General features: G+C 43.4%; 1 protein-coding gene across 3 annotated transcripts in view; it reads right to left on the reverse strand.

Moving 5' to 3' along the window:
* LOC306939903 (serine/threonine-protein phosphatase 2B catalytic subunit gamma isoform-like) overlaps positions 1-23,861 on the reverse strand; it is a 46,788-nt gene that overhangs the window by 6,509 nt on the left and 16,418 nt on the right. Inside the window, exons 4-13 of one of the 3 annotated variants that reach the window (XM_079524704.1) lie at positions 22,433-22,544; positions 21,861-22,006; positions 17,595-17,734; positions 16,468-16,545; positions 14,506-14,600; positions 11,529-11,654; positions 8,710-8,787; positions 7,953-8,025; positions 7,075-7,172; positions 2,738-2,764 (exon numbers count right to left, since the gene is read on the reverse strand). In XM_079524704.1, coding sequence (XP_079380830.1) covers positions 2,738-2,764; positions 7,075-7,172; positions 7,953-8,025; positions 8,710-8,787; positions 11,529-11,654; positions 14,506-14,600; positions 16,468-16,545; positions 17,595-17,734; positions 21,861-22,006; positions 22,433-22,544 — 973 coding nt within the window. Of the gene's footprint in view, positions 1-2,737; positions 2,765-7,074; positions 7,173-7,952; positions 8,038-8,709; positions 8,788-11,528; positions 11,655-14,505; positions 14,601-16,467; positions 16,546-17,594; positions 17,735-21,860; positions 22,007-22,432; positions 22,545-23,861 lie in introns of all 3 variants that reach the window. The other 2 variants (XM_079524703.1, XM_079524705.1) reach the window with 2 other exon arrangements.

Consider the following 23,861-nt stretch of genomic DNA (forward strand, 5'->3'; position numbering starts at 1 on the left):
ACATGGTGGACTATGCATGGCAGGGGGTGTCCTCTCCTTGGGCCTGTCGCTCCACCAACCCATGGTGCCCACATGGTGGACTATGCATGGCAGGGGGTGTCCTCTCCTTGGGCCTGTCGCTCCACCAACCCATGGTGCCCACATGGTGGACTATGCATGGCAGGGGGTGTCCTCTCCTTGGGCCTGTCGCTCCACCAACCCATGGTGCCCACATGGTGGACTATGCATGGCAGGGGGTGTCCTCTCCTTGGGCCTGTCGCTCCACCAACCCATGGTGCCCACATGGTGGACTATGCATGGCAAGGGGGGTCCTCTCCTTGAGCCAGGCCTAAACCTTGACCGCAGACCAATAGATCGATCTATTCATTGATCCATATACAGCAAGCAGATACTTTTCCCATTTAGCCTACTGTTGGATAACCCTCTGTTGATATATATATATTCTACCGAATTAAAGCTTTACACACTTAAGACTACAGTTGTATTTGCTCTTAACAGTCCTGATGGCAAATCACTCACTCACTACAAACACAGTCACCACACCATCAATGTATATGGTTGATTAACGGCTTTACCAGTGGCAAAATGACTGATGGTTCATTGGTTTTAATCTCATTAAAATGGCAAATTTGCCTTGTGGATGGATGGTGGACATCACCAACGTATAACATCCAGATGTGATTGTCCTCGAGGCATCACAAATGTAGACAATATGACTTAACGTCGTGCTCTCATCAGCGCTACCCGAGTTTCAAAATCTAGTGTCTGTGAGGTATCGATGAGGCGGACGACTGTCTGTGAGGTATCGATGAGGCGGACGACTGTCTGTGAGGTATCGATGAGGCGGACGACTGTCTGTGAGGTATCGATGAGGCGGACGACTGTCTGTGAGGTATCGATGAGGCGGACGACTGTCTGTGAGGTATCGATGAGGCGGACGACGACTTTATGTTCAAATCTAGTGTCTGTGATGTATCGATGAGGCGGACGACGACTTTATGTTCAAATCTAGTGTCTGATGTATCGATGAGGCGGACGACGACTTTAAGTTCTTTATGTCTGTGATGTATCGATGAGGCGGACGACGACTTTATGTTCCAGTATATTTAATTATAACTCGTTCTTTTTTTTTTTACTTTCTTATTTCATACATAATAACCAAAGTGCCCACAAAACAAAACAAATCACATTACAACTCATATTCAGTCAATACCCATATCTGACAGGTGGTTTACTCTGTCTACCAGACCTGGTAATATATGGAAGTTTTTCAGGTTGTTCACCAGTTGTCAATAAGGCTGAATCAGTTTTGGTTCTGCCTTTCTCTCCTTGGGCCAGCCTTTTAGCGCGATGTCTTTGAGTAACTGCAAACGGCAGCAGAGTTGAGCACCTCAAAAACTTGTCCAAGAAGTGCTCGGGCTCTCAGTCATTAAAACAGTTTAAGTGCCAGGGACGTTAAGACGAGCTCATCCCTGCTTTGTCCGCGGTGCCAGAGACGTAAAGACAGATATTGTTTAATGCGCATTAATCCCCACTTGATTAGCACCACGCTAGCATGTTGCAACATTTTTAGCTATCTCCGACCGATTTTCAAGTAAAAACGGCCAAAAATCCCATGTGCACACCCGTGCACACGCACAAGCCGTGTGTGCGAGCATTATGGCTCATAATATGCAAAAAATGCGATATTCGGCGCTTGATTACGCCTCAGATTGACTTAGTTATGATAATAACACGGATCCGCATCTTACTACGGCCCCTTTGGACCTCAGTAAGATGGCCGACTTTCACATCAAGTTCATGCTGTGTTTACATCAACTAGCGATCTCGTGACCTTTTTCCAAATGCGGCTGGCACTGGCTACGACCCCATCTCGTGGCCACCGGCAGTATGGCACTTTTAATTTATTTTCTAACCTATAATTAAATGGCTGATGCTGTCGAGGTGGAATTCATAATTATGTCCAAAACCGGGACGAAAAATGCAAAGTATGAGATCTAAATCTTTCCATCTTCATAAACAATGTTTTGCTACTTTTGTAGTACACTGTAGTATGACCAAGTAGGGCAATAAGTTACAACAAAAAGGGGGGGGGGGGTGGTTTCTGCCCAACAGCAACAAAACAAGCATCAACTTGGGTTATTGGATGAAACGGTTATTCTGAACAGACGGTTAACAGTTTACAAATAAACACGATCTATCTAGTGTGTAACTCGTACTACATATCAGATTGATGCCTAATGTGTGCAAACTCAGTTTGGACGTCGCAGTGAGTTGGTGGGATGGAGGTTATGTGGGAGGAGGGTTTAAGGACACATTTTAACCCATTTTGACCTGAGATCAGATTCTAAAAATGTCTTCTACATCCTGACAGTTTTCGGAAAAAGCTATGTTTCTACGTCAGTCGTTCTTTGGTTTTTCAAAAATAGCAGACCTACAAGCTCGTAGCGCGCCACTCGGTGGCGCGCTACGAGCTTGTAGATCTGCTATTTTTCAATAGCTAAAGCATAACATAATGCTAACACCAACAGGGGTTCTCGCCCCAAAATGGGTTAACGACATCATATTTCACACAAACGGAATGAATGAATGTATGAATGAATGTATGAGTGTTGTTGCAACAGGAGACAGGAGGGTCAGGCATGAACAGTTAACAGTTATGATGAGGTCAACGTAAAGGTGGGGAGGAGGAGGAGGAGGAGGAGGAGGAAAAGAGATGATAGATGGACTTGCGTACCTCGTGCCTCTTCGGCCTCTACGGTGGCTGTGTAAGCGTGAGTAGTAGAAGGAAGAGCCATGCCCAAAACCAACGGAGAGAGAGTGGCAAGGTTATCAATGCAACATTCAGTCAGTCTGTCACATTATCACTGCAAATCAGTCAGTCCTGTTATCATTTAGTTCACAGATCATACATACATACACCCCCCCCCCCCCCCCCCCATTCAACATGGCAGTAATAATAATAATACATTCATGAGTTAGAGGCAAGGCATGTACAAAAATAAAAAATAAAAATAAAAAGGCCCAAATTCACTCTGCCGGCAGTCGAGCAGACAACAGCGGGACACTGGCGTTTAGATTCAGTATATACGCTGCTTCACGAAAACGGCTAAGACAAATTAAAGGAGAATTCCATACTAGAAGGCTTTTTTACCTTTCTTTGTAGTCGTTACGTCCCCACCAAAGAGGTCCAGGTGTTTTTTTTTGTGCAAAAACTCCTTATTGGCTATTTCCCCTACCATAAGCCCTCAATGAATTGCATTGAATGGGAATTGAATGGGGCTATGGGGGTGTTGTGCTAATTCGCTTATTTCCATCGAAATAAGTAGTAAAGTGTGCCGCTTGGGATATTATTTACATTATGAAGAGAGGATATACTGTATACAATTGTTTTTTACATTTTGAGCGATGAAAATAAGCGAATTAGCACAACACCCCAAAGCCCCATTCAATTCCCATTCAATTCAATGCAATTCATTTAGGGCTTATGGTAGGGGAAATAGCCAATACGGAGCTTTTGCACAAAATAACACCCCTCTTTGGTGGGGACGTAACTACAACAAAGAAAGCCTTTTTGTATGGAATTCTCCTTTAAGGCAGGGGTTCTCAACCCGTGGGTCGCGACCCCTCGGGGGGTCGCCACATTATTTTAGGGGGTCCCCAAATTATTTTCAAAAAAAAAAAAAAAAAAAAAAAAAAGATTTATTTTTACATTTTATTTTCACTTTTTTTCAAAAATAGCAGATCTACAAGCTTGTAGCGCGCCACTCGGTGGCGCGCTATGAGCTTGTAGATCTGCTATTTTTCAATAGCTAAATTATAACAATGCTTAAAACACCAAAAGGGGTTCCCGCCCAAAATGGTTTAAGGTTATTGTAGCAGTCAATTTATATTGGGGGTCGGGAGGGGGCGGGGCGGGGGTCCCGAGACATTGCCAAAGCATTTCCGGGGGTCCCCGGCCAAAAACGTTGAGAACCCCTGCTTTAAGGGATCAAAATGAATGTTCCCTTCATTTCTTTGAGCAGTGTACTATACTGTTATCTGCTTTGCCACAGAAGTTGGAACGTTTTTGAGGGGACATCACTGCCGACCCGCTGTAGCGTCCAGGCCGACCATCCTGGAGGTGAATGTGGGCCAGTGGTTTTTCAACCAGTGGTCCGGGGACCACCAGTGGTACTTGAGGGGGTTCCAGGTGGTCCCCAGCTAAATGGAGAGTTTGTAACCAACCAGTTTGAGACCCCAATTTATATTGTCAAATCAATGTTAATTTAACTCTGAGAGTGTACAAATGAAAGCAAATGTATTTGTATACTCTCAAAGTTACAGACCTATAAGGTTCCATTTGGTTACAAACGTATCATTTAGCTAGGGGACCCCCTGGAGCTCCCTCAAGGACCCCCTGGAGCTCCCTGAAGGACCCCCGGACACCACTTTGGGAACCAATGCATCACAGTGTTATTATATGAGGGGGCATTCTGTGAGGGAGAGAGACTATGTGTGAGTGAGCTTCAATCAATCATGGATGTGGGAAATGTTTTCATTTTCACAGGATGATTCTTAGATTTAGAACAGAATCTTCTGTTGATAAGACGCGAGGCCGATTCTACAAACCCAAATGCCTTCTAAAAATCACTAGTAATCACGCAAGATTTTCCCCCCCAAAATGTTCCAAAATAGCAGATGCACTGTAAGCTCGCAGCGAGGCACGAATTGCCACGCTTTGAGCTCGTGTAGATCTGCCATTTTTGAATAGCCAATTGCTAAAAATCTGAAATGACACGGATGATTTCCCGGTTTTAATGCGTTTAAGGATAGACGTGTAGGGCCAGAGCGATATATCGGTTGGCAGCACGCCAATTTTATCAGACCATATTGGCCCACCTTACTTTCTTGGTACTATTGAAGATATATAAAATCGTGTTATGTTGTTCACGGTGCACAATATATTATTTTAATACGATATATTAAATTATTCTTACTGCAGAAAAAGACACATGGTGTAATTTAAAAACAATGGTGTAATTATGCAGTTTGTCCAGCAGAGAGCGCCCTGACACCACTGTTGACTCAACACCTTCTGCAGTCTGCACTGTGGCACATTATACATATGAATCATAATTAGTATTATATACATACTTACATTAAATCGATACACAGGATAGTGTGTACATGGTTTTTTTCTATCGTTTTTAATCCCACAATTTTGTAACCCATTTTTTTTCACCCAGTGTCAGTACCACAGACGAATAACAGTCTAAGTCCACACTATTGATCCATAATATATAAATGATAGATAAGGGTTCAGGACAACGAGGCCTTTTCGTGGAGGGGTCAGTCTGAAATTTGGACTTAGACTGTTTTTCGTCTGTGGTACTCAATTATCTAATGTAATCCTGGGCTCTACACTCCCTCTGCCAACCTGGGGAGAGCAACGGGCTGACCTCATGCTTCCTTCTATGCATGAGGAGTTGCTTTCCCCTCCATCAGGCGCCCCGGTTGACCAGGGAGGGGGGAGGCAGTTTTTGTGTGTACATAGTTAACCGTTTAAAAGTCCCACACCCATCCCTATACTTGGACATCAGTCCCTTTGTACTACCAGATAATAGGCCCCAAACAACCCATATCGCTCAGGCCCTGTTAACCTATTTTGGGCGGGAACCCCTTTTGGTGTTTTAACTAAGCATTATGTTATACTTTAGCTATTGAAAAATAGCAGATCTACAAGCTCATAGCGCGCCACCGAGTGGCACGCTACGAGCTTGTAGGTCTGCTATTTTTGAAAAATCATAAAAATGCGGCACAAATCTTTGAATATATATTCTTTCAGGGCGAACGTTTTTCTTATTTCGACGTCAGGCCTAAATGGGTTAAGTAGAAGCTCATCTGCACACCGTCATTGTGTGTGTGTGTGTGTGCGTGCACGTGCGTGTATGTGTGTGTGTAGGCTGGCCTGGGGTCACGTGGGATGGTTAATTTCAGAGCTTGTTTGCAAGCACAAGAGGTTAGTGTTAGTTGGAGTTAAAATGAGTGTGTGTGTGTGTGTGTGTGTGTGTGTGTGTGTGTGTGTGTGTGTGTGTGGTATTGTAGTCGGTTCCTAACCTTTACTCTGGACCGTGAAGTGTTGGACCGTGTGCATTTTCAGAGCATGTTTATTTTAATGTTTTATTAAGCTCTAAACATGGTACTTTGATCTCAATCTGAGCCCTAAAATGTCCACCACAAGCCAATAATGGATGTCCGAGATCAGGAGGGTTTTTTGGAAGATTGCATCTTCGGAACATGAATTTACAATGTACAGTTTAAGCCACGTAACATGTACTGTATTCCATTGATATAGTTTGACTCTATTCTAATAGTGTTTTAGTCTCATGAAAATGACTTTGATCTGTGTAATATACATTCAAGTTCTGCATCACGATGAAAACGTATTATTTTAAAGAGGGAATACCAGAACCTTTTTTTTTTGGTACATAATTAATTTTATATTAATGTTATATTATCAATAGGGCATGCAAGGCTGACACACCTACTGGCACCATCTGGGATGTGATGGCCTACATATTAGATCTGCATCAAGTGTATAAAGTTGGTGTTTGAGTGTTTAGTGCTAGAGCTCTTTCAGTTCGCCAAAAATGGGATTTATTAAGCCTACTTGAGTACTTGTGTGAAATACAACAAGTAGACTTCTCACCATAAACAATGTCAGAATAAAGAGGATAAAATAGATAATGGACTAATGTAACGTTTCACCGCATTCCTCTCAATGCCGCCATAACTATTCTCTCTCTCTCTGTCTCTCATATCTCACACACGCCGTTATACGTTCGCGTATATGTGAGATGGGCGACCTGTTTAGTGTTTCCTACCTGCCGTTTGCATGCCCTATAAGCACCGTGTATATATGTATATATATATATATATATATATATATCCTCATGGCCCACAGGTTGGGAGTCGACGTTGTGCTGTGTGTATTGGTGTGTTTTGTCATGTCATGTTGTGATGTGATGTGTTGTGTGTATTGGTGTGTTTTGTCATGTCATGTTGTGATGTGATGTGTTGTGGGGTCGTTACCGCTTTGCAGGGTCTCTCGTCCGCCAGACAGGACCCCCATAGGCAGAGCCCCAGTGGGGGTCAGCCCCTTGAGCTGCAGCACACTCTCATTCTCCTCTCTGGCCATGGGAAAACACACACACACACACACACACACACACACACACACACACACACACACACACACACACACACACACACACACACACACACACACACACACACACACACACACACACACACACACACACACACACACACACACACACACACACACACACACACACACACACACACACACACACACACACACACACACACACACACACACACACACACACACACACACACACACACACACACACACACACACACACACACACACACACGCACACACATTAGACGACATGTCTTATTTCACACTGCATTACTTTTCTAGGGCAGTGGTTTCCAATTTGGGGGTCAAGGACCCCCAAATTGACACTCATTAGCCCACGGACCCCCATTAGAAAAGATATGACAGGGTAAGAGAACATTTTTACAGCTCTATAGCAGTGATTGCCAACCATTTTCATTTCAAGGACCTTCAGTTTGATACGCAATAAGCTTCGGACGAACCATTACGAACCATACAATGCCTTCATCAGTCACCCTGATGAAGGCATGCGTAGGATTTCCTTATCCGAGTAGTCCAATTAATATTGAAAACATCATTTTATTTTCAAGGGAGACCCGTTTTTCCACCTAGGAACAGATTTTCCCCAGCAGGATCAATAAAGATATTAAATCATATTTATAACTTATAACTTACAAGCATCTAAACAAACCCTGGAGACAGACGGTGTTCTGGAGACAGACGGTGTTGTGCAAACAGTGAAGGTAAAGGTAAGCGAACACACCTGAGGACGGAGAAGACCCGGGCCATCTTCCCAATCGCTCGGATCTTGTTTCTGATCACCTCCTTTCTGAGAGCTGGAGTTCCATCTGAAACGCAGGGTGAGGTCAAGAACAGGAACCATCATAGGCCGTTTATCTAACTGAACTAACACCTTCCAGACGAGGGAAGCAACCGGACGGGGGAATTAAATCCTCCTAATAAAATACTCACCCGGCTCTCAGCTGTTACTCACCGTGTTGGTGAGCAGCACTAGTACTAATTAATACGGTAGTTTGACATTCTGGTTTTAACCCATTTTGGGAGGGACATTATGCTATAATTTAGCTATTGAAAAATAGCAGATCTACAAGCTCATAGCGCGCCACCGAGTGGCGCGCTACGAGCTTGTAGGTCTGCTCAACCCCTCCTGATGGTACAGGAGGGGTTGAGGGTACAGGAGGGATTGAGGGTACAGGAGGGGTTGAGGGTACAGGAGGGAATGAGGGTACAGGAGGGGTTGAGGGTACAGGAGGGAATGAGGGTACAGGAGGGGTTGAGGGTACAGGAGGGGTTGAGGGTACAGGAGGGAATGAGGGTACAGGAGGGAATGAGGGTACAGGAGGGAATGAGGGTACAGAAGGGGCTGAGGGTACAGAAGGGGTTGAGGGTACAGGAGGGGTTGAGGGTACAGGAGGGGTTGAGGGTACAGGAGGGGTTGAGGGTACAGGAGGGGTTGAGGGTACAGGAGAAAAAGGTATAATGGATGTTCAACGTCTTACCTTCGCAGGTGTCGTCCCCTTCTGACATGAGCTCATCGTCCGAGCAGATATTTAACACATTCACCAGCATCTCTGTCACTACACAAATACACAAAATATACATATGATCACTACACCGTACACAAACACACTGCACAGATATTTAACACATTCACCAGCATCTGTCACTACACAAATACACAAAATATACATATGATCAATACACAGTACACAAACACACACACTGTACAAATATTTAACACATTCACCAGCATCTCCGTCACTACACAAATACACACATGATCACTACACTGTACACAAACACACTGTACAAATATTTAACGCATTCACCAGCATCTCTGTCACTGCACAAAAACACAGTATATGATCACTACACCGTACGCAAACACATACTGTAAAGCGGCGTTTTTGTCAATGTGAGACTGGTATAGAAAACGAACAGCACATACTGGTGGTGTGTCCCCTCACACAGAACTGCTGTAAAGGGATTCTGTGTTGTGTATTGTATATTTAGATGTATTGTACCTTTTTTTAGAGTTTTTATTCATGGGTTTACCCCGTTGGTAGCCTACTAGTTGACTAGAAAAGGAAAGGGGGGGGGGGGGGGGTTCCCTCCAGTTTTTGTAGGCCGAAAGATCAGCTAGAATGCTATAGACTATAGTCCCCAACGTACGTAGTTTTTAAATGTACATATATTTTTTTAAATTAAATAAAAATATATTTTTTCATAATAGGTAGTTGAACAGTCGACTAGTAAAGTAGGCAACTACTAAAAATCACTAGAAGCGAAAGCCCTAGTCAATACACATAAATACAGTGTACGCACACCAATTTAAATAAATAAAGCCCTAGTCAATACACATAAATACAGTGTACGCACACCAATTTAAAGCCCTAGTCAATACACATAAATACAGTGTACGCACACCAATTTAAAGCCCTAGTCAATACACATAAATACAGTGTACGCACACCAATTTAAAGCCCTAGTCAATACACATAAATACAGTGTACGCACACCAATTTAACCCTAACCCTAGTCAATACACATAAATACAGTGTACGCACACCAATTTAAAGCCCTAGTCAATACACATAAATACAGTGTACGCACACCAATTTAACCCTAACCCTAGTCAATACACATAAATACAGTGTACGCACACCAATTTAAAGCCCTAGTCAATACACATAAATACAGTGTACGCGCACCAATTTAACCCTAACCCTAGTCAATACACATAAATACAGTGTACGCACACCAATTTAACCCTAACCCTAGTCAATACACATAAATACAGTGTACGCACACCAATTTAACCCTAACCCTAGTCAATACACATAAATACAGTGTACGCACACCAACCAAGCCCTAGTCAATACACATAAATACAGTGTACGCACACCAACCAAGCCCTAGTCAATACACATAAATACAGTGTACGCACACCAACCAAGCCCTAGTCAATACACATAAATACAGTGTACGCACACCAACCAAGCCCTAGTCAATACACATAAATACAGTGTACGCACACCAACCAAGCCCTAGTCAATACACATAAATACAGTGTACGCACACCAACCAAGCCCTAGTCAATACACATAAATACAGTGTACGCACACCAACCAAGCCCTAGTCAATACACATAAATACAGTGTACGCACACCAACCAAGCCCTAGTCAATACACATAAATACAGTGTACGCACACCAATTTAAATAAATAAAGCCCTAGTCAATACACATAAATACAGTGTACGAACACCAACTTCTGGGGTACAAAATGTCAAAAGAAAATGTCTGGCACAAAAATACCCCTTTACAAATGTCTGACCCCGACCCTGCCCCTCTAAACATTCACTGCATGTCTCTGCATGATGCGTGCCTGAGGAATGGTTTGACCTCTCTGACCTCTGACCTCTCTCTCCCACAAAGGGCAGTGACCAGGTGAAGAATAGTTTGACCTCTGACCTCTCTCTCCCACAAAGGGCAGTGACCAGGTGAAGAATAGTTTGACCTCTCTGACCTTTCTCTCCCACAAAGGGCAGTGACCAGGTGAAGAATAGTTTGACCTCTGACCTCTCTCTCCCACAAAGGGCAGTGACCAGGTGAAGAATAGTTTGACCTCTGACCTTTCTCTCCCACAAAGGGCAGTGACCAGGTGAAGAATAGTTTGACCTCTGACCTTTCTCTCCCACAAAGGGCAGTGACCAGGTGAAGAATAGTTTGACCTCTGACCTTTCTCTCCCACAAAGGGCAGTGACCAGGTGAAGAATAGTTTGACCTCTGACCTTTCTCTCCCACAAAGGGCAGTGACCAGGTGAAGAATAGTTTGACCTCTGACCTTTCTCTCCCACAAAGGGCAGTGACCAGGTGAAGAATAGTTTGACCTCTGACCTTTCTCTCCCACAAAGGGCAGTGACCAGGTGAAGAATAGTTTGACCTCTGACCTTTCTCTCCCACAAAGGGCAGTGACCAGGTGAAGAATGGTTTGACCTCTGACCTTTCTCTCCCACAAAGGGCAGTGACCAGGTGAAGAATGGTTTGACCTCTGACCTCTCTCCCACAAAGGGCAGTGACCAGGTGAAAAATAGTTTGACCTCTGACCTCTCTCTCCCACAAAGGGCAGTGACCAGGTGAAGAATGGTTTGACCTCTGACCTTTCTCTCCCACAAAGGGCAGTGACCAGGTGAAGAATGGTTTGACCTCTGACCTTTCTCTCCCACAAAGGGCAGTGACCAGGTGAAGAATAGTTTGACCTCTGACCTTTCTCTCCCACAAAGGGCAGTGACCAGGTGAATAGTTTGACCTCTGACCTTTCTCTCCCACAAAGGGCAGTGACCAGGTGAAGACATCCATGAAGTTGGGCAGCCAGTAGGGATGAGGGGAGCAGTTGAACTGACGGATGTTCATCACGTTGTTCTCGTACTTCAGCACCGCCGCTGCACGGGCACACGCACGGACACGCACACACACGGACACACACACACACACACACACACACACGGACACACAGTAGGGCATTAAGCAACTAGTCGACTAGTTTACTCGACTAGTAAATCCACTAGTCGACCTTGTTGGTACTAGTTGACTAGTTGATAAGAAAAAAAGAAAATTTTGTAGGCCTCAATATCAGGTAGATTATAGTTATAGTCACCATGTACACAGTTTTTCAATGTACAAATATTTATTTAAAAAAAAAAATATATATATATATATATATATATATATATATTTTTTTTTTACATAATAGGTAGTTAATCGTTTACCCGCCAGGAACATAGGAATTTTAAAACGTAGAATCTTGTAGCCTGCCACAAACGGAAAAGCCGTTTTAACAGCGATGTATTCATTAATGCATGTTTTAATACGATCGTATCGAAATCTACCGTCAGTTAGCTTTGTTATGCTTCTGACACAATGGGCGCGGCCATTTTGAAAATGCGCGCGCATCCACTAACATTGTCGGCTCTGTTTTCAGACGGCTTTATCTCCAGAAGCGACATTGCAGAGGACGCTTTGTCCCAGACAAGCGTTTTCAACGGCCTGTAGCAGGCGCTGTGATACTCGCGGTCCACTTTTTCCACCACCGACCGAGAGAACGAGCACCAGCTTCGTCAACACACACGGAATGGTTTCATAGTAAAATGCGATTACGGATATTTGGCTCTTCAAAGTAAGTGTCACGCGTGATTAAACCATGGCAATACGCAATCGAGGGATTAATTAATGGCGGCAGGCTAAGAGTTAAACAACTATTCGACTAGTCAACTAGGCAACTAGTCAACTAGTAAAAATGACTAGAAGTGAATGCCCTAACACACACACACTTCAATAATTGCCCAATTGTAATAATCGCAATTATTTTGCATAATTGTTTTCATGTTGACATTTTTTTCAAATTCCCAAGATCTACAAGCTCACAAGGCGTCACATCGCAACACGTTGTGAGGTTTAGATCAGCTATTTCCACTATTAACCCATTGATACCTGAGGCTGAATCTGGGAACGCCTTCTAGGGCCTGACCTAAGGTTTCTGAAAACCTTCAAATTTTGATTCATTATTTTTTTAAATAGTTATGTTTTTTCAAAAATAGCAGACCTGCAAGTTCATAGCGCGCCACTCGGTGGCGCGCTATGAGCTTGTAGATCTGCTATTTTTCAATAGCTAGATTATAACAATAGCTGATGAGACACAGAGTTGGATTTGTTTTTGTTTTTTACGTTGGATTGGATCTGAGGATCTGGATCTTCAAATTGTGGAATTAACAGGACGTTGACAATTTAGAATATATACTTTTTTTTAACAAAATAGTACCGGGTTTGGTGATGTTCTATACTGTCAGAATTTTACAATTCAGGCCTTTAGCATTTAGTTCCCGCCCAAAATGGGTTAATCCAGAGTGATTTACAGTAAGCAAGAACACATGGCAATACATAAAATATACATACAAATCTATATAATGAAACTATGCGTAATACACTATAGAGTGCTATGTCTACATAAGATGCCATCTAATTTACATGTTTGTTGCTGTAATAATCATGTACATGTTGTTTTAAGACCAAAATAAACTATGCATTCATAAGTCGAGCATTTGCATACGCCTGTTAAGGTCGGTAAGTGCTTCGGGCTAAGATGGAGTCTGAAGAGGTGGGTTTTTCAGACTACGGCGGAAGATCGGGAGTGAGTCTGCGGTTCTGACCGCTTTAGGCCATTTTGGGGCGGGAACCCCTTTTGGTGTTTTATAGCATTACGTTATGCTTTAGCTATTATAAAATAGCAGATCTACAAGCTCGTAGCGCGCCACCGAGTGGCGCGCTACGAGCTTGTAGCTCTGCTATTTTTGAAAAATCGTGAAAATGTGGCGTAAATTTGGAATATATATATTATTTCAAAGCAAACATTTTTTAACTCAAATCTTTGCTTCTGGGAGGTCCCTGGAAGAACATATTTTTCAGATGGGGGTCGGAGGCCAAATTCAGATAATTCTGGGGGTTGTTGACATGAAAAAGCTGGAGCAACACAGACATAGAAACATAGGTTTTTCAGAAAATACATTTTTTTAGAAGATTTAGAAGACATTTTGTAGAATCGTCCTCAGGTCAAAATGGGTTAAGCCTACACAGTTGACATGGCATACCTTTGTTATTGTATACATCCAGGTAGTTAGGAGCAGAGAAGATTGTAATCATACCTTTGTTATTGTATACATCCAGGTAGTTAGGAGCAGAGAAGATTGTAATCATACCTTTGTTATTGTATACATCCAGGTAGTTAGGAGCAGAGAAGATTGTAATTAATACCTTTGTTATTGTATACATCCAGGTAGTTAGGAGCAGAGAAGATTGTAATCATACCTTTGTTATTGTATACATCCAGGTAGTTAGGAGCAGAGAAGATTGTAATCATACCTTTGTTATTGTATACATCCAGGTAGTTAGGAGCAGAGAAGATTGTAATCATACCTTTGTTATTGTATACATCCAGGTAGTTAGGAGCAGAGAAGATTGTAAGCATACCTTTGTTATTGTATACATCCAGGTAGTTAGGAGCAGAGAAGATTGTAATCATACCTTTGTTATTGTATACATCCAGGTAGTTAGGAGCAGAGAAGATTGTAATCATACCTTTGTTATTGTATACATCCAGGTAGTTAGGAGCAGAGAAGATTGTAATCATACCTTTGTTATTGTATACATCCAGGTAGTTAGGAGCAGAGAAGATTGTAAGCATACCTTTGTTATTGTATACATCCAGGTAGTTAGGAGCAGAGAAGATTGTAATCATACCTTTGTTATTGTATACATCCAGGTAGTTAGGAGCAGAGAAGATTGTAATTAAAGAGGGGAAGCCAGTCGTTTGACTTTTCCTGTACATTCGATACCTGCGACACACACACAGAGAGAGAGAGAGAGAGAGAGAGAGAGAGAGAGAGAGAGAGAGAGAGAGAGAGAGAGAGAGAGAGAGAGAGAGAGAGAGAGAGAGAGAGAGATGGACGTCAGCTAATGTCAAACTCTGAATACATAGAATACGTGAGGTTTTTTTGCGCGATAATCTCATCAGAACATTGGCATTCTGGTTAAAATCAGTGGTTTGGTTCCCTTTAAAATCACTGGTTCAAGGATAAACTGGTCTTGTTTATGTGCCCGTATGTGTCTTATCCAAATCAAAGTGGTCCATGATAGGACACACTATACCAGGGGTGGGCAACTGGCGGCCCGGGGGCCACATGCGGCCCCCACCTTCACTTAATGTGGCCCTCAGGTTAATGTCAGGATACTGATATAATATTGGTTTCAGTTGTTTACAATTCCACAACATGCAAACATGACCCGCTTTAATTACTTCAGTCTAAATTAGTAGCTCATTGCTCAACACAAGTATAATTAAAAGGCATTTGAAATTACATAAAAATGTTAATTTTCAGGATTCCAATTCAAAAATAGTAAAAAATAATTCAACATTTCAATTCGAATATAGCAAAAAATAGCCGATCTACAAGCTCAAAACGCGTTGTTTTGAGCTTGTAGATCAGCTATTTTTGTGACGACAGTAATATATGGCCCTAGGGAGTGAGTGTGAAATATAGTGGCCCTCTCCATCGTCAAAGTTGCCCACCCCTGCACTATACCAAGGCCAGGTTGAGCACAATGTTCCCCCAACACTAATGACTCCTGTACCGTCTGTCTTCACTTTTCACTGCTGCCCAAAACTTTTTTGATACCCTCTCCGCAGTCTTTGGCTTTCCCGTGTCTCAGTGTCCCCTAGTTGCTATTTTTGGTGTGTCTCCTGTGGTTCGGCAGATTCAGTATAGGTGCCAAGTTGATTTAGTTGCCTTCGCCTGCCGCATTTTGCTTCACTGGAAAAATCCTAGCCCCCCTGCCACGAATATCTTGGCTAAAAGACCTGTCCTCCTTTATCCAACTAGAAAAAAATGTAATTCTCAACTAGAGGCACGTTGAATAACTTCTGTAGAACCTGGCACCCTTTTTTTATATATTCATTATTTAACTGCAATTGATTATTATATTATATTAAAGAAATCAGTGGTTCTGAACCTTTTCTGGGTCAGGAGGGCTGGTCATATTTCATCAATATTTTGTATTTCTATTTTTTGTCACCAGAGGTGGTCTCAAGTACCACATGTTGAGATTAGAACCACTGCTTTAAGTTCCCTCCCCATTACAGTTTTACATTCATTTTAATTTTATTAAAAAATTTCATTAAAATCGCCACTTGCAATATCCTCACCACCCCTTGAGAACCAGTGCTTAAAATAATTAACAGTACATCAGATTAAAACCACCATGAATATATAAGTACTAATCTATAGAGTGTCGCAGTCCCGCTCCCTACCAGGGCCCAGGAAATGATTCCCCGTTCATTTTCCCCATAGACATTTCAAAAAGTATTTAAAGACCTTTTAAGCCAACTCGAGTTGTGAGAAATCATGACAACAAACACAATTTTTCGGGCCGAACAAATAATTTGAAAGAAGAAGAAAACGGCAGGTTACAACACTTTTTTGGTTGTTTTTCTTCTTTGGAATTATTTGTTGGTCCAAAAGGTTTGTTTTGTACGACGCTTATAAGGTCTATAAAAATACGTTTTAAAATGTCTATGGGAAAAATGCATTGGGAATTATTTCCTGGGCCTGGCGTCGTCATGAAAGGGGGCGAGACTGCGACGCTCTATAGTAGGCCAGATTAAAATCCACCATGAATACGAGTTAAAATATTGGTATTACTCACCCTGCATCTTGGGCCTCGTGTGCTCGTATTACTGACAACAGATTATTGTTCATCAGAAAGTCACATACTGCTGGGTAACTGACACACAAGGAGACAATAGAGTCACATACTGTTGGGTAACTGACACATTAGAAAGAATAGTCACATACTGCTGGGTAACTGACACATTAGAAAGAATAGTCACATACTGTTGGGTAACTGACATATTAGAAAGAATAGTCACATACTGTTGGGTAACTGACACATTAGAAAGAATAGTCACATACTGCTGGGTAACTGACACATTAGAAAGAATAGTCACATACTGCTGGGTAACTGACACATTAGAAAGAATAGTCACATACTGCTGGGTAACTGACACATTAGAAAGAATAGTCACATACTGTTGGGTAACTGACACATTAGAAAGAATAGTCACATACTGCTGGGTAACTGACACATTAGAAAGAATAGTCACATACTGCTGGGTAACTGACACACACACACACACACACACACACACACACACACAGATAATAGAGTCACATACTGCTGGGTAACTGACACATTAGAAAGAATAGTCACATACTGCTGGGTAACTGACACACACACACACACACACACACACACACACAGACATAATAAAGTCACATAGTAACTGACACATTAGAAAGAATAGAGTCACATACTGCTGGGTAACTGACACACACACAGAATAGTCACATACTGCTAGGTAACTGACACACACAGAATAGTCACATACTGCTGGGTAACTGACACACACACAGAATAGTCACATACTGCTGGGTAACTGACACACACACAGAATAGTCACATACTGCTAGGTAACTGACACAGAAATAATTAAATCACAATGTGCTGCTCATGCAACGACAAGACAATTACTTTGGTTTAAATTATTCTAAAAGTACAATTCAGGCATTATGATGACGTCACCAAGGCCTGCCAAAATACACTTCAGCTGACTAAATCAACAGGTACATTAAATTGACTACAACTAGACTACAACTAAACATTTCAGATGACTACAATATGACTATGACTAAAACTAAAATGGAATTTTACTCAAAAAGACTATGATAAAAACTAAATGAAAAAGTGGTGTCCAGAATGATCAACATTCATACCTGTAGAAATAGGAGCAGCCTCGAACACTGTTGTGGCAGAAATGTTCCTGTGTCTTCTCGGAGCCGTAGTCCTCTCCTGGGTCTGACCACAGCAGGTCACACATGGGTCCAAACGCCGGTGGCTCCTTAAACCGGTCCAGCTACAGAACACACAGCACAGCACAACTAGTGTTAACCACATTTAGGCCTCAGAATTTTAAAAATGTCTTCTAATTCCTGACAACTTTCAGAAATACCTATGTTTCTATATCAGTTGTGCTCAATATTTCATGCCGCCGACCCCCATCTGAAAATATCTTGTTCCAGGGACATTGAATATTTCCAAAATGATTATATATCAAAACTGTTCCTTTGTGTGGGGAGGAAGGGGAGAATGTTTAGGCGTGTCACAAAGAATAATAAGAAAAAATATATTATACTATATATCTCATTGACATTTATACCACTTAATCCATTGAGACCTGGAACGCATCCATGTCACGTTAGCGTTAGCGTTTTAAACATTATGTTATAATTTAGCTATTGAAAAATAGCAGATCTACAAGCTCATAGCGCGCCACCGAGTGGCGCGCTATGAACTTGTAGGTCTGCTATTTTTGAAAAATCGTTAAAATGTGCCTCAAATCTTTCCGAAAATTGTCATGATTTAGAAAACTTTTTTTTTTAAATTTCGACGTGTAAAAGATGGGTTTCTCCAGAATAGGGTGTAAAGATGGGTTTCTCCAGAATAGGGTGTAAAAGATGGGTTTCTCCAGAATAGGGTGTAAAGATGGGTTTCTCCAGAATAGGGTGTAAAAGATGGGTTTCTCCAGAATAGGGTGTAAAAGATGGGTTTCTCCAGAATAGGGTGTATCAGAATAGGGTGTATCAGAATAGGGTGTATCAGAATAGGGTGTATCAGCCGATAAAGATCGGTTTCTCCAGAATAGGGTGTATCAGAATAGGGTGTATCAGAATAGGGTGTATCAGAATAGGGTGTATCAGCCGATATTCACTCCGATTATCGGAGCAGCTCGAATAGATATTCCAACATTTTTAACTCAAATCTTTGCTTCTGGAAGTCCCTGGAACAAGAACATTTGAGATGGGGGTCTGTGGCCAAATACATCATTTTATGCAATACAGGTGCCTTCAATCCACATGCAAACCACACACACACACACACACACACTTTCTATTCCTGTCCAAAGCTCGCCTCTTTTTGGAAACCATTTTGGTTCCAGTTTGGTTCTGGGACTCTGTGTCTCCCTGTCCTCTGATATCCATCTACGGTGTGTCTCCTGTAGGAGGCAGATATCATAGATTCTAGGCCGATGCGGTTGCTCTTGCCTCCCTCATAGCCACTAGCCAGACGTTGTATATTGCTCCACTGGAAGAGCCATACCTTTCTCAACCTTTCTCCATTTGGGAAAAACAAATCTAATATATATACGGTTAGAGGTTCGCTGAATAACTTCTACAGAACATGGGAGCCATTTCTCTCATACATTAACTCCTTAACCACAATTATAAATCAGGCTTTACTTTCCCGAAACAACCTCCATGTTGACTCGGGGTTGACAAACACACCGGTACAAAACCAACAGAGCGTCACCCACAAAACAGACCAGTGCGTCTACTCTCCAACTCTATAGTGAGAATCAAATGAAAGCTAAAAGCTCCCTCCTCATTGTTCCACCATGTTGGTTAATGTTAATCTTAACATTTGGTGGTGACAGTAAGCGTGCCTGCGTGCGTGCGTGCGTGCGTGCGTGCGTGCGTGCGTGCGTGCGTGCGTGCGTGCGTGCGTGCTCGCTGCCTGGGTGCAAGGTGGCAGAGAAAACGTAGTATAAGAATTTCACATACAACAAATACAAAAATCCACGGTAAGTGGGGGAGTATAAACTGAACATTTTAACATTTTAAGTGGGTGGGAATCAAAATCTCTCATAAAACAGCTGTCCGACCATTTGATAATCTTTAAAGAAGACGTCAGTGTGGTTGTTCCTTCAGGTGCTAAAACATGTTATGCGTTGGCAGCACACTTGGAGAGCCAACAACACGATAATGATCCACCCACACCAAACCATCAACCCACACACACACAGATTTCTATCCAGTGTAACCTCCAGTCTGTGAGCACAGCAGTGCTCTGTAGTCTGTACAAGATGGGGCTTTAAGCAACTAGTCGACTAATTCAACTAGTCGACTAGTAAATGGTAAATTTATATAGCGCCTTTATCCAAGGCGCTTTACAGAGATTGTGCATTACATTCACCCATTCACACACACATTCATACACCGATGGCAGCGGAAACCATGCAAGGCACCAACTAGCACATCGGGAGCAATTAGGGGTTCAGCGTCTTGCTCAAGGACACTTCGACAGTAACTCTGGGGGAGCCCGGGTTTGAACTGGCAACCTTGCGGTTACCATCCAGGAACTCTACCCCTGAACCACCGCCGCCCCCTAGAAATTTCACTAGTCGACCTTGTTGGTACTAGTTGACTAGTTGATAAGAAAACAAAGAAATGTAGTTTTTGTAGGCCTCAAGATCAGCTAGATTATAGTTATAGTTACCAATGTGCACAGTTTTTAAATGTATAACTATTTTTTACATAGCCTAATAGCCTAGTTAGTAGTTAAACAACTAGTCGACTAGTAAACTAGGCCACTAGTCAACTAGTGAAAATCCCTAGAAGTGAAAGCCCACTACAAGCGTCTCCTTCATATGGGCTTGCTTGTATCTCCTGCCTTTTCCTTGTTCATTTCCCTCAAATGCAAAGTGTCTAAAAAAGCAGCGCTTCGGTAGCGGAGGCGGCTCTCTGCACTTTGCAATAGCTAAAGCATAACATAATGCTAACACCAAAAGGGGTTCCCGCCCAGAATGGGTTAAGGCCTTGCATGCAACATATACAGTAGGGGTGCAACGGTACAGTTAGCCCACGGTTCGGTTCGTACCTAGGTAAGGGGGCCACGGTTCGGTTCGTACCTAGGTAAGGGGGCCACGGTTCGGTTCGTACCTAGGTAAGGGGGCCACGGTTCGGTTCGTACCTAGGTAAGGGGGCCACGGTTCGGTTCGTACCTAGGTAAGGGGGCCACGGTTCGTACCTAGGTAAGGGGGCCACGGTTCGGTTCGTACCTAGGTAAGGGGGCCACGGTTCGGTTCGTACCTAGGTAAGGGGGCCACGGTTCGGTTCGTACCTAGGTAAGGGGGCCACGGTTCGGTTCGTACCTAGGTAAGGGGGCCACGGTTCGGTTCGTACCTAGGTAAGGGGGCCACGGTTCGGTTCATACCTAGGTAAGGGGGCCACGGTTCGTACCTAGGTAAGGGGGCCACGGTTCGGTTCGTACCTAGGTAAGGGGGCCACGGTTCGGTTCGTACCTAGGTAAGGGGGCCACGGTTCGGTTCGTACCTAGGTAAGGGGGCCACGGTTTCGGTTCGGTACAGTTAAAAATAAAAAAATGTTTAGTTTATTAGCAATACAAGAAAAATCGTTTTTTCCTCCTATCCAGACACATGCAGGAAAGAGGAGAGGAGAGTGGCTCCCGGGAGGGGAGGGATTCACACAGCAGTGTGTGTCCGTGTCGCACAGAAAAATACTAAAGTTTACAATAAAGATCTCTGCATGAGGATATTATGCTTATATTATTACAAGAAGGGTTTCTATCTACAGTCATGGAGTATTTTGTTGGGACTTTTCTGGCGGACATGTCTTTTACTGCTACGAGTGGAGAGTGTTTGCTCTCACTCAACGGTGTCTGTAGCACTCGAGTCAACAGCGAGTGCAGAAGCAGATCTGAACAAACTTCCAAAGACGGTGCTTAGAGGCCTGTTGACGCGAGGTTACTCCGCTATGTGTGTCTCTGTGTATGACGATCAATAATTATTCCAAAGAAAGACGTTTAAAGACGAGGGCTGGGTTCTCCTCATCATGCCGTCTCTCTCTGTGTGTGTGCTGTGCTGTGTGTGTCTGTGGGGGGGGGGGGGGGGGGGGGGCCGACAGAGTGCTACACTTCTGTGACCGATGTGTGCTAGACTTCTTAGTAGGACGGTGTGTGACCGATAGAGTGCTAGACTTCTTAGTAGGACAGAGAAATACATTCTCCGCAGCTGTAAGAAATGAATTAATTTCAAACCGAAAGACCGCGGTACATTAGGGCGTATTGAACCGTGTATGCTGTACCGAACGGTTCGGTTTTAAACCGTAAACCGTTGCACCCCTAATATACAGGCTTTCCGAGTCTAAACGGGCTGAGAGAGAGAGAGAGAGAGATCATCCAACCTTGCGTATGTCGTCCAGACAGGTGACTTCGGGGCTGAGGCCTCCGTGCACACAGAGGAACTGCTGGTTGAGGAGGGCAGCCAGGGGTAGGCAGTCAAACGCTTCCATACAGGCGTCGTAAACGCGCTCCGAGTACTTGATTTTGCCTGGAAAGACACGTAAAGATGGTGTGAAAATGCTAAATCTATTCAAATGGAATCATTTGCGCAAGTGAGGCACACACACACACACACACACACACACTTGTGAGGATAAACATGTTACGACTGTGTTTTTGTGAATGCCATTTTTTAACGCTTACCCTAAATCCCCAAAATAGCTCAACTCACACACAGAATCAACCCGATTATGTGATAACCGACAATGAGATACATTTGCCTCCGGGAGGATTTTACTCAATAGAAAGGGGCTTATCTGCTTAAGCCCCATTTCATACTAATGGGGCTATACAAACTAAAGCCAAAAAACTAAAAAAAAAATGTTCCAATATATTTGTCCCTATATATATTCCCCAATAGCCCTGCCTGACATGCACACAGTGCTCAAAGCCAGCAGCAGCAACTCTCTCTTACACTCTTGTTTGAAGGTGAAGTACTCTGTGAGATGCCGGCACTCGTGGTTCCCTCGCAGGAGGAAGAGAGTGTTGGGGTGGTTGATCTTTAGAGTCCACAGGTACAGGACACACTGCAAAGACACACACACACACACACACACACACACACACACACACACACACACACACACACACACACACACACACACACACACACACACACACACACACACACACACACACACACACACACACACACACACACACACACACACACACACACACACACACACACACACACACACACACACACACACACACACACACACACACACACACACACACACACACACACACACACACACACACACACACACACACACACACACACACACACACACACACACACACACACACACACACACACACACACACACACACACACAGGACAGTCACAAAACAGGCGGCCAGCAGTCAACCCAGTCTTCTAAATCCTGACAGTTTTCTGAAATAAAACCTACGTTTCTATGTCAGTGGTGCTCAACCTTTTTCATGATGTCAAGGACCCCCAGAATTATCTGTATTATGGACTCCTTTCCTTGCATTGTATTTTTGTTCTTTGATATGTATGGTCTATTTTTTATACTATGTGCTAAATAAATAAACCTAAACCTAATCTCATTACTTGTACTTCTTTCTACGTTGCAGTTATTGATAGTTTAACTAAGCTAAGCTCTGAGTACTTTTCTCTCCTCTGCTTGTGGGCTCCTAAAGGGGTGTGTGTGTGAGCCCCACCCACATGACACACACAGTACAGGAAATGAATCACGAAAAGGCCTCTAGGGGCTCCTGCACACTCATCTCCTCTGCCCTAAAGGAAACACGAAAGGCCTCTAGGGGCTCCTGCACACTCATCTCCTCTGCCCTAAAGGAAACACTGAAAGGCCTCGAGGAGTTCCTGCACACTCATCTCCTCTGCCCTAAAGGAAACACGAAAGGCCTCTAGGAGTTCCTGCACACTCATCTCCTCTGCCCTAAAGGAAACACGAAAGGCCTCTAGGGGTTCCTGCACACTCATCTCCTCTGCCCTAAAGGCAACACTGAAAGGCCTCTAGGGGTTCCTACACACTCATCTCCTCTGCCCTAAAGGCAACATGAAAGGCCTCTAGGGGTTCCTGCACACTCATCTCCTCTGCCCTAAAGGAAACACTGAAAGGCCTCGAGGAGTTCCTGCACACTCATCTCCTCTGCCCTAAAGGAAACACGAAAGGCCTCTAGGAGTTCCTGCACACTCATCTCCTCTGCCCTAAAGGAAACACGAAAGGCCTCTAGGGGTTCCTGCACACTCATCTCCTCTGCCCTAAAGGCAACACTGAAAGGCCTCTAGGGGCTCCTACACACTCATCTCCTCTGCCCTAAAGGCAACATGAAAGGCCTCTAGGGGCTCC

Source organism: Electrona antarctica, assembly GCF_951216825.1.
Source record: "Electrona antarctica genome assembly, chromosome: 16".
NCBI classification, from domain to species: Eukaryota; Metazoa; Chordata; class Actinopteri; order Myctophiformes; family Myctophidae; genus Electrona; species Electrona antarctica.